At 42.5% G+C, this 12,009-nt stretch overlaps 1 protein-coding gene across 1 annotated transcript; it reads right to left on the reverse strand.

Moving 5' to 3' along the window:
• Positions 1 to 9,068: 9,068 nt before the first annotated feature.
• LOC130945467 (uncharacterized) lies at positions 9,069 to 10,752 on the reverse strand. The gene is made up of 2 exons (XM_057874180.1): positions 10,570 to 10,752; positions 9,069 to 10,397 (listed from the first exon to the last, which is right to left on the reverse strand). The coding sequence occupies exons 1-2, from the start codon at positions 10,750 to 10,752 to the stop codon at positions 9,069 to 9,071; spliced, it is 1,512 nt and encodes a 503-aa protein (XP_057730163.1).
• Positions 10,753 to 12,009: the final 1,257 nt, after the last annotated feature.

A 12,009-nucleotide genomic window follows, 5' to 3' on the forward strand; every position in this document is an offset into this window, starting at 1 on the left:
TTGTGGTCGAGATAGGATGGGGGGCTGTCCCAAGAATTCTTTGAAGTCTCGGAAGGCTTGTTCACATTCCGTTGTCCACTCGAAGTTCTTTCCCTTCCTTAAGGTAGCGTAGAAGGGGAGGGATCTTATTGCTGACCCTGCTATGAATTTGGACAAGGCCGCCAATCTCCCATTGAGTTGTTGTACCTCTTTGACGTAGGTTGGGCTTTTCATGTTGAGTATGGCCTGACATTTATCTGGATTTGCCTCGATTCCTCTTTGTGTGAGCATAAAGCCCAAAAATTTACCTGCTTCCACTGCGAAGGTGCATTTAGCCGGGTTGAGTCGCATGTTGTGCTTCCGTATGGTGTCGAACACTTGAACCAAGTCGGTTAGTAATGTTTCTTCACTTTGTGTCTTTATCAACATGTCATCCACATAGACCTCCATGATTTTTCCGATGTGGTCTGAGAAGACTTTATTCATTAGCCTTTGATACGTGGCTCCCGCGTTCTTAAGGCCGAAAGACATTACGATGTAGCAATAATTTGCTTTTGGTGTGAGAAACGAGGTTTTTTCTTGATCCGGTGGATACATTGGAATCTGGTTATAGCTTGAGTATGCGTCCATGAACGAGAGATACTTATATCCTGATGAGGCATCTACGAGAGCATCGATGCTTGGGAGTGGATAAGGGTCTTTTGGGCAGGCTTTGTTGAGGTCTGTGTAGTCAGTGCACATTCGCCACTTCCCATTTGACTTTTTCACTAAGACGACGTTTGCTAGCCATAGTGGGTATTTAACTTCTCTTATGAACCCTGCCTCTAGTAGCGCTTGTACTTGTTCTTCTACAGCCTGAGACCGTTCTGCCCCGAGTTTCCTTCGTCTTTGTTGTACTGGCCGGGATCCCGGTTAGACTGCCAGCTTGTGGCTCATTAGTTTGGGATCTATGCCTGGCATGTTGGCAGCTTTCCATGCGAAGAGATCAACATTATCTCGTAGAAACCGTATTAATGATTCTTTTGTGTCTCCTTTCAGGATCGTGCCAATATTAGTTGTTTTGTCCGAGGTATCTCCGATCTTGACTCTTTCTATTTCTCCTTCGGGTCGTGGGCGGAGTTCTTCTCGCCTCTTTCGTTATAACAGCGACGCGCCATCTTTTGATCTGCTTTTATTGTAGCTTTCCCTTCTGCAGTTGGAAATTTCATACATAGGTGTGGAGTTGAAACTATTGCTCCGAGTTGATTTAACGCTGTATGACCTATTAAGGCATTGTAGGCTGAGCTCACGTCGACCACGATATAGTCTATCTTAAGTGTTCTGGATTGGTTTTCCTTTTCGAAGGTTGTATGTAATGATACATATCCCAGTGGCTGTACTGGGGTATCTCCAAGTCCGAACAGGCTGTTCGGGTATGCTCTTAGCTCTTTTTCTTCTAAGCCAAGCTTGTCAAAGGCAGTTTTAAATAAGATGTCGGCGGAGCTTCCTTGGTCAATTAATGTACGGTGGAGGTTGGCGTTTGCCAATATGATTGTGATGACCATGGGGTCGTCGTGTCCTGAGAAGATTCCGGATGCATCTTCTTTGGTAAATGTGATTGCTGGGATGTCTAGTACCTCTTTCTTGCCTTCGACGTGGTATACTTCTTTGAGGTGTCACTTGCGGGATGATTTAGAGATTCCTCCTTCAGCAAATCCGCCATTGTATCACGTGGACATGTCTTTCCGGTGTGCGGGGTGATCGTTCAGATCGTCCGACATCTTCATCCCTTCTTCTTTTTCTTGGTTCTTCGTCCCGATTGGCCAGGAACCGATCTTGTTTTCCTTCCCTTACTAATTTCTCTATGATGTTTTTCAAGTCAAAGCATTCGTTGGTGGAATGTCCTCGGACTCGGTGATACTCACAGTATTCATTCCGATTTCCTCCTCCCCTTTTGCCTTTGAGTGGCCAAGTTGGGGGTATTTTTTTCGTATGGCAGACCTCTTTGTAAACATCTACCAAGGATACCCTAAGAGGGGTGTAGTTATGATATTTTTTTATTTTCTCCCCAGAGCAATCTTCCTTCTTCTTGGATTCTTTATCTTTATCTCGGTAGGCGGACCCGAACCTCAAGGTTTTCCCAAGTCGAGAATTCTTCTCCATGTTAATGTACTTCTGCGCCCGTTCTTGTACTTTGTCTAGGGATGCTGGGGACTTCTTTGATATAGATTGGCTAAATGGTCCTTCTCGTAGGCCGTTTATGAGGCCCATGATGGCAGCTTTTGTTGGTAGACTTTGTATATCCATGCATGCTTTGTTGAATCTTTCCATGTAGTTACGAAGACTCTCCCGATCTCCTTGCTTGATTCCTAGTAGGCTGGGTGCATGTTTGGCTTTGTCCTTTTGTATGGAAAATCTGGCCAGGAACTTTTTGGCCAGGTCGTCAAAACTCGAGATGGATTTTGGAGGTAAGTTGTCGAACCATCTAATGGCTGTCTTGGTAAGAATTGTCGGAAAGGCTTTGCAGCGAACTGCATCTGAGGCGTCAGTGAGGTACATCCTACTTCTGAAGTTGCTGAGATGGTGGTTGGGGTCCGAGGTGCCATTGTACAGAGTCATATCCAGAAGTTTGAAATCTTTTGGAATTTTGGTCTTCATAATTTCCCGGGGTGAATGGATCTTGATCTTTGTGAGAGCTATCCTCTGGGGTGGATCGAGTAACTTTAGTTTTGAGATCAGCTTCGAATTTTATAAGCTTATCTTTTAATTCTTGGCACCGCCTTATCTCCCGATGTAGATCCTCTTCTTTTTCGCGTTGATGTTGGGCTTCTTTCTCAAGTTGCTTTAATCGATCTTGAAGTGCTTCTATTACCCCGGGATTTGATGAATTTTTGTCCCCATTGGATTCCGGAGTATCTTTAAGTATAGCATCCATGTTCTTGTGCGGCGTTCTATCTTCCAAACCTGAGTCGTGGTCGTTGTCATGGTTGTCCGCCATCGTGTTGGGATGACTTCCAGGTTCCCCGGTAACGGCGCCAATGTTTCGAGGGTTACCTGAAACTGTAGGTCGATCTCGATTGAGATCTTCACTGACGTGTCCGGCAGGTGTATAGCGACCGGAGCTGGTGTGTCTGACTTATGGGACTGTGAGTGCTGCTGATCCTTCGTCCCCAGAGGGTGGGGGGTACCTGCAAGGGACTCCGATGCTTAAGTTAGCAATGGTATTAAGCAGGTATTGAGTAGAATCAGAGTATGAGTTATACCTGGGTGCTCTAGCGTATTTATAATGGTGAGATGTGGCCTTCTGTGGATAAGATAAGTTAGTTATCTTATCTTATCTTTATTTTATCTTTAAGTGAGGTCATCTTATCTTTTAAGGAAACCACCCTTCTCCCTGTAGGCTTGGGCTGCCTTGGGATTTAGGGCGTGTTCCTCTATTTGAGCCCTTCTTTGGGCTTTCCGGGGGACTTGACCGAACTCTTTGGAAAGAAGTCGGGTTGTCCTGACCTGAAGAGGTCGGTCGCTTTGTCTGTCGAACATCCCGGGTCGGTCATCTCGACCCAGGGTATGAACAGTACTCATAACATCTTTTAAGCCATTTTTTTAAATTATTTTGTATAGAATAAAATATATTTTTTAATTATTTTGTTTAAAATAAAATATTTTTTTAATTTCTAAATTATTATTGACTATGTAGAGTATTTTATTTAAAATTTGTGTACATGCATGTATTTACCTAAGTAATTAGAACATTACAAATTTCTATAGTACTCCTAACTTTTTTTAAGCCATTTTTTTAAATTGTTTTGCATAGAATAAAATATTTTTTGTAGTATAATTTAAATAAATTTATTAAAAAATTTTATTAAAAAATATTCATGAGCTATTAAAAATGGGCAAAAGAGTATTGTATGGAATTTGAATTGATAGCTCATTAATATTTAAAAGAAATCTCGTAATTAAATATTTTGTTAGTTTTTTTTTAATTTATGAAATAAAATACATTTTTAATTTTTAAATTATTATTTTTTTAATAAAGTTTTTTATAAATTATTAATTTTTTAAATAAATCAAGGTGTAATTCGAATCAATATGATTCGAACTCCTTAGTGTCACGTTCCCCTACTAATTCGAATCGACACAATTCGAATTATTCTATTGTAATTCGATCCAACTTGATTCGAATTACATGCAAATTTCAATGTTCCTAGTTTGAACCATGTTGTTTCGAATTAGGTGCAAATGAAGTTCGAACAATGTTGATTCGAATTACATTTAAATGATCATTGGTTGATTGCTGAAAAATTTTTTATTTTGGCTGATTTGCGTAAAATATTTCTCAGCCTGGCTTAAATGCGTTTTTTACCCTATAATATATGTTTGCATACTAAAATTAGGGTAAAAAACCTAAATAAACCAATGGGAGGATTTTGTTACCCAAATCAGCCAAAATAAAAAAATTTTCAGCAATCCACCAACGAACAAATATATATAATTCGAATCAACATGATTCGAACTGCAAATGCAAGTAATTCGAAACAACTTGATTCGAATTACCCTTGAAAGGAATTGCATGTAATTCGAATCAAGTAGATTCGAATTTTGGAGGGGTTAATCGAATTGAGTTAATTCGAATTAGTAGGAAAACGAGTGTCAATAGAGTTCGAATCATGTTGATTCGAATTATGTATTGTTGGTGACCATAGGTAGTTCGAATTAACTTGATTCGAATTACTTGTTAGTTGCCTATATAAGGAGTTCGAACCAAGCTCATTCAAATCAGTTTCACTTCCACATATCCCACCAAATCCTAGAGAAAACGACCCAGAATCTGTTCGACACAGACTCGAGTGGCAGATTAACGCGATGGGAGACTATCCGGGAAGGCTGTATCGTTTGGATGGAGTCGCTCACATCCCCGGGGTGATCAACGACGAGGTTAGTGATTTTTAATATTGGTATATGTTTAGTTGTTTTTAATAGTGGTATATGTTAAGTGATTTTTGTTGTTAGTATATGTTAGTGGTTTATTAAAGTGGTATTGATAGTGGTTTATTAAAGTGGTATTGCTAGTGGTTTAAGTAAGTGGTTTATTACAGTGGTTTATATGTGTATTGGTTTTTGATGGTTTTTGTTAGAGGTTAACGTAGGTGGTTATGGTAGTTGTTAATTTGAGTGGTTTTGGACGGCGGTTTATGTAAGTGGAATTGCCCTTGTTTATGGGAGATTATGATTGCGATATAAATAAAATTTTAATTTAATTTGATGAAAAAAAATTGATATTAATTAATTAAAATGTAGGTATTTTAAGTGTAAAATATAATTAAAATTTCAGCCTTCATTTTAAAAATTTTCAGTTCATGAATTTCTACATTTGGAAGATGCTGAAATACTAAAAGTTAGGAACAGAAATTGAAAATTTAAGAATAGTTTTTAATTTGTTCTAAAGATGCGGTCCTTTTATTGCACAGCTCGGCGCTGCATATCGAGTATGCGGCAGCAGCAGGAAATGCGACTGGATGAGCGATACGTTCTGTACTTGCAGATGGCCGGATTATACCATCTTGCAAGACTGAACGACAGATGGTTCCGATTAGACGAGCCACTTGTGAGTGCATTCGTCGAGCGGTGGCGTTCGGAGACGCACACTTTCCATATGCCGTTCGGGGAGTGCACGATCACACTACAGGACGTGGTGTACCAGTTGGGGTTGCCAGCGGATGGACATTACATGAGTGATTGCCTGACGGATTTTCATGTATACATACAGGATGGCCGGCCAGCTTGGCAGTGGTTCCAGGAGTTGCTCGGTGTGTTACCCCCCTGAGCCAAATTCAAAAGTTCACAGTGAACTGCAGCTGGTTCCAGGAGACTTTCGGAGAGTGCCCCGAGGGGGCCAACAAGGAGACAGTTAGGCGCTTTGCCCGTGCGTACATCATGATATTGTTGGGCACCCAGCTTTTTACCGACAAGTCCGGCAATCGTATTCACATCAGATGGCTACCGTACGTGGCTAGGCTTGAGAAGATGGGTGGCTACAGTTGGGGTCGGCGGCGCTTGTATGGCTATACCGTTGTATGTGCCGAGTGGCCAACAGACATATCGCGAAGTTAGCTGGGCCGTTACAGTTACTTCAGTCCTGGATATTTTGGCGGTTTTCTAAATTTCGGCCTGATGGGTTTGATGCGTTCAGCTGGCCCCTGGCATCCAGGTACGACTATCTCATTATATTATGTTTAAATATTTTATGAATTTAATTTATTACCTGTAAATGTTATTCTACCTCGTCACATTAATGATTAACTTGATAAATTAACGGCCTTTTCAGGTGGTCAGGTTACAATCCTGGCGTTAGCGAGAAGGGACCTCGGGTTCAGATGACCCGGCTGAGGATCGACATGTTACAGCCTAGGGATGTGAGTATGCTAAGCTCCCATGTTTAGTCAATGTAATTTTACGTATACCTAAATAGATCTTCTAATGTATTGGGGATTCTTTTTTCAGTTTATCTGGATGCCATATAGCACAGCTGAGGTGGTTCAGGTGGTCCATCCGGAGGTGCTGAAGCCTCGTCATACGGCTTTATGGCGTTCTGTCACCTCGCTGATATATTTTGCTGTGGTTGAGTGGCACCAGGTTGATCGGGTGTTACCATAGTTTGGAGGAGTACAGGCTTACCCCCGTCCAGCCCTGAACATCGACTTCTTGATGTCGAAGGACGGTAGAGGAGGTGATCATTGGTTTCTGTCCCAGTTACAGCACTGGCATCTTCACTGGGAGACACGTGCGGATCACATCCTTCGATTTGACGTTGTGCCGGACCCGGGTCCGACACATGACTTCTTGGAGTGGTGGCGTCAGCACGGAAAGAGATTTTTGTTACCGGAGATGTTCTTGGGGGATCCTAGAGCCACTCCTATTCCAGGTGAGGCTACACAGAGGGGTGTCGGAACAGTTCCCGACATGGACATAGTTGACGACGTTCTCGATAGGCTACGGGTTGATAGGAGAGCTCGCATAGGGACACGGCGTAGTGACCGGGAGTGGAGGTGGCTTGACCATGCTATAGAGGAAGGTGAGCAAGCAGAGAGGGGTCGTGGACGAGCACGGCGTTGTGGCGGCCGACGGAGAGGGGCTGCATCGCACCATATTCAGGGTGATCATGGTGACGATGCCGTTGCTGGGGGGCTGCTCATGGTGGTGTTATACCCGATGCTGGCGGAGCTGCTGGAGAGTTACATGGGTCGCATATGGGAGATCCTATGGCTCATGTTGACGCTCGACTGGGAGAGGGGCCTCTCGAAGATTACTTTGTCGGTGTTTCCGGCGACGATCATACGCTACATGAGAGTACACCACGGGTAAGTCTGGGTACCATGTATTCAGACTTTCTTGCCGGGGATGGTCTTGATGCCGAGTACGGTGGGGACCACTTCCTTGAGAGATCACAGCCATCATGCAGGAGGATGAGGCTGCCCGTCGAGTTGGTCAGACGTCGGGGTCACAGGCACATTTAGATGTAGATCTGAATGAGCCTCCTTCCGTACCTCAGACTGAGCATTTTGCCCTGGGTGGTACACCACCATCAGCAGTTTGTGCTAGATCACAGTCAGTTGTCAGGCCTTCTTCATCCCGGCCGTTACACATCCAGCCACCCTAGGATGATGAGGAGGATGACATAGAGGATGAGGAGCCGCTGATCCGGAGAGGTCACATGACAGGGGTTCTTCGACGTTGCTTCACGAGATCGCACCTTTTTAGATGATTTGTTTACTATGTTGTTTGTTACTTCATTGTCGGTGTCGATTGCTACACCCTTATCTTTATGTATTTCCGTTATCACTGTTGTATCGTATGGTCATTTACTTTATCAGATGATGTCTGTATGTTTATTAGTGGTTAGACTGTATCGATCACTTTGAGAACCATGTTACTTTGCTTATTCATATAAGTTCCGTTACTTACCTTGCGAAATCCTTTAAATTTATCCAATCCAGTTTAATGTTTATACTACGTACTTTATCATGGAATAATAAATTTTTTGGTAATTCACAGTCGTTATAAACAACTGACATACAATGCATTTGCAACTACGACATTTTTTCCATTACAAAACTAAAACTCCAACCATAGGACACTAGTAAATCAAACAACACAAAACCAAGCCGACCCATCTATGACTGTTCTCCCTGGCTACCTCCGACCTGTGGGTAGCTCCGACGAGTGTGTCCGGGTTGCCGACATAAGCAGCATCTCTTAGGCCGATTTGGATCTGCCTCGTCCATGTTCGTCCGTATCCGAGTAGACCTGGGACGACCCTCCCTTGCACGCCTCTTGTTTGGGTCTGGAATTACCGTTGGGCCATCATATGGCGGCCAGAAACCTTCTGGGATTGGAGGTCTGAATCCCATCTGATAAACACTAAAAACGTTACTGAGTCGATAGACAGGGTGCACGTAGGAGTGCCAAATGACTCGTGAGTAGGCACAACATGCTAGTGCGTGCAGACAAGGGAAATGAAGTGCCTGGAAGTATCCGCAATCACATGTCTGAAATCCGAGTGAGACCCTGTAGCTACCCAGGGAGAAAGAACCAGTAGGAGTGGTCTCTGCGACGGTGTACTCAGAGTTGTCCCTGTCATACAAAGTAACTGTGAAGCACCTTGCCGTCTTCAAGTTGGCCTCGATACATTTAACAAGATGTTGACTGAATTGTTGTCCGGTACCCATCTGCGCTTGCGCCTCTTTTCCCTTGCGCACAAATAGTTCGGCCCACCGACCATACGTTGCTTTCACCAACGAGCATACCGGAAGGTTCCTCACACCCTTGAAGATTGAATTCACACACTCAGATATATTTGTCGTCATGTGACCGAATCTCCGGCCCTCATCGCAATACTGTGTCCACAATGAGTACTCAATCCGGTTTGCCCAATCACACATCGCCGGATCTTCCGAGCGAAGAATATCAAACCAGTAATGGAACTCGACCTCTGTCTTAGCATAGGCAGCGTTCACGAGAAGCCTCCTTGCGTCTTTACCCTTGAAGGTGAGCTCGAAATTTGCTGCTACGTGCCGAATGCAGAAAGCTCGGTGTGCAGCCGGAGGTAACTAGCCCCCGTCGGGAGCCTCAAGGGCGGCCTTGATGCCGTTATGCCTGTCAAAGATAACGAGCAGACCCGGCTGTGGTGTAACGTGCTGACGGAGGTGGGAGAGAAAGAATGACCAAGACTCAGCATTCTCACCCTCGACTAGTGCGAATGCAACAGGGAGTATGTTGGAGTTCCCGTCCTGTGCAATTGCAGCAAGTAGAGTACCCCTATACTTTCCATATAGATAGGTCCCATCAATACTAACCAATGACTTGCAATGACGAAATGCCTCGATACACGGTGGAAAAGTCCAGAACAGTCTGTGAAAGTATGCCTTAGATTCGTCCAGCTGTCCCCCAACTCGAACAGGGCTAGTCTGAAGAACTGCAATAGAACCAGGCATCGTCACCTGCACTCCTAACACCCACCTTGGGAGCTCGTTGTAAGACTCATCCCAGTCACCATAAATGAGCGCAACAGCCTTCTGCTTCGCCATCCAGACCCTCCTGTAGGTCGGCCTGAACCCATAGTGCGAGGCAGTCACATTTAGGAGCACCTTGATGCTAACGGATGCATCAGCTCTAACCATTGGCATAATGAATGCCGATATCACATGATAATCCAAACTCCTATAATCACTGGAGATAGAGCTGGCGAGACAAGTATGCGGTCCATTGTACCGTTTGACCTCCCATATGCCCTTGCGCTGCCGGAGACTCAGCTGAATCAACCATGTGCACCCATTCCCGAACTCAGAACACTTGCCAACGTAACGGCGATAATCAAACTCCAAAACCTTGTACTGTACACCTCGGCGGATGCTGTAAGTCTTCACACTTAACAGGGCATCCTTCTTATCCTGAAATTGCTGACCAACCTGGAACTCTGTCATACCAGCTGACCCTTCTGCATCTCTTGCGCCAAATCCTGCAACCTCACAAGGTACCCCCGGCTGCCTCATGGCATCCAGGTCCAAAGATGAAAAATGTGGAGGGTACTGCTGTGTGCCAGAGCTAGAGCCACCACCGGCACCGGCAGGCTCACTGGCTCCAATATCATCGGCACTATCATCACCAATCATATCCGGCTCGACATCATCGTCCTCTACATCTTCAAACAATTCATCTCCAGCCTCAGTCGGTGCAGCACAGTGTACAGAGGTAGGTACAAGTTCCGCTGTTCCAACCTCGTCGCCAACACTGCTGTTGAGATCAACAGCGAACGAAGGGGAGGCGACAGGCGGGGCGGGTGGCTCGTACGCAGGGACTGAGGAAGATGCAAAGGCAGGACTTGAGCTAGAACCGGCAACCGTCGCTAAAGTGTTGGTATTCCGGTTCGAACCCCCGAGCTGGACACCACATCAACCAGCTTTGCCAACAGCTCTGGTGTCCGCACTTCGAAAAACTGCCGGCGACAAAGAAAAATGACCTGCAAGTCCTCATCACTCCCGATCGTGAAGCAATCATACTTCACAGTATCTTGGAGCACCGTATTGGAATGTGATAGAAAAATTTTTTAACCCGTTTAACACCTTCTAGACCAAGTTTCTGCAATACCGACCTAGCAAGGTCATCATAACTCGTCGTAGAACTCATGATAATACAAAGAGGATCCTTATCGGTGAACTTGACACCTGACCGAGTTTTCCTCTTAATCGATCCTCTGTGGTGAACCAACACTATAAAACTGTCCTCACCAGCCATATGACCCCTCAATATTGAGAGCAACTCACGTTCATCACATATATATACAGGTCTGGAACACACTATTTCGAAACAACCTAATTCAAACTATTTATATATAATTCGAATCAACATGATTCGAACTCCATTGAGACACGTTTCCCTACTAATTCGAATTGACTCAATTTGATTTACCCCTCCGAAATTCGAATCTACTTGATTCGAATTATATGCAATTTCTTTCAAAGGTAATTCGAATCAAGTTGTTTCGAATTACTTGCATTTGCAGTTCGAATCATGTTGATTCGAATTATATATATTTGTTCGTTGGTGGATTGCTGAAAAGTTTTTTGTTTTGGCTGATTTGGGTAATAAAATTCTCCCATTGGTTTATTTAAGTTTTTTACCCCTAAAATTAGTCACGGTATATATTTAAATATATATATATATAGTTTAATTTATTTTTAATATATATTTTATATTTTAATATATATTTTATTTTGATAGTTAATTTTAGTAATTAATTTAGTATACAGACTTAACATGATTGTTTTTTCTATTCATATTCGATTTTTTTTAATTTGTAACTACAAGATTATATTATTATTTAGATAAAAACTATACAAGAATTAAGTTGAGTTGGTTTAGTGGTTAGCTCATTAGTCTGTTTAAATCAGTATTGGTGGTTCGAATCTCGCCTTATGTATACAGCAACTCATTGGCCAGCAGTAAACCCTTAAATGAAGCTCAATGCTGTAACAAATTAGTCCTTAATCTATTAGGTTAAAAGATACCGTGATTAAAAAAAAATTTTACACGAGAGGGGCTTCTGGCAAAGCTGTAATACTTAATTAGAAAATTAACTATATGAAATTAAATGAACAATTGATTCTCTGAAGTTATAACCCTCACTTTGATTCAACTTATACGGTTATACCTGTATATGATGCGAAAGGGACATCAAAATTTTTTAACCACTTTCCGCTGATATCAGATTAAAGATTGAAATACAAAATTATTGAGCATAATTTAAAAGATTAATAATTAAATTAGCTTCTGAAATATAAGATGTTTTTTTAAATTTGTTTTTAACAAATTTTATTAATCAAATTAGTCATTTAAATATTATGAATAATTATATTTCTTCTTCAATTATTTTATTAATAATTTTTGTCAATAATTAATAGTATATATGACACTTAATATGTTTAATTGAACTTAATTAAATATATTTTGAAAATCTATCAATTTAATCGTTAGGTCAAATTAAGAATAGAA

Source organism: Arachis stenosperma, chromosome 8, assembly GCF_014773155.1.
Source record: "Arachis stenosperma cultivar V10309 chromosome 8, arast.V10309.gnm1.PFL2, whole genome shotgun sequence".
Taxonomy (NCBI): domain Eukaryota; kingdom Viridiplantae; phylum Streptophyta; class Magnoliopsida; order Fabales; family Fabaceae; genus Arachis; species Arachis stenosperma.

Bases quoted from the DNA above. Each gene is read 5' to 3' on its own strand.
- LOC130945467 (XM_057874180.1), bottom strand. From the start codon at position 10,752: ATGGCTGGTGAGGACAGTTTTATAGTGTTGGTTCACCACAGAGGATCG. The intron at 10,398-10,569 runs GTTAAAAAATTT...TGTGGTGTCCAG, and splicing joins GTCTAGAAGGTGTTAAACGG to CTCGGGGGTTCGAACCGGAA.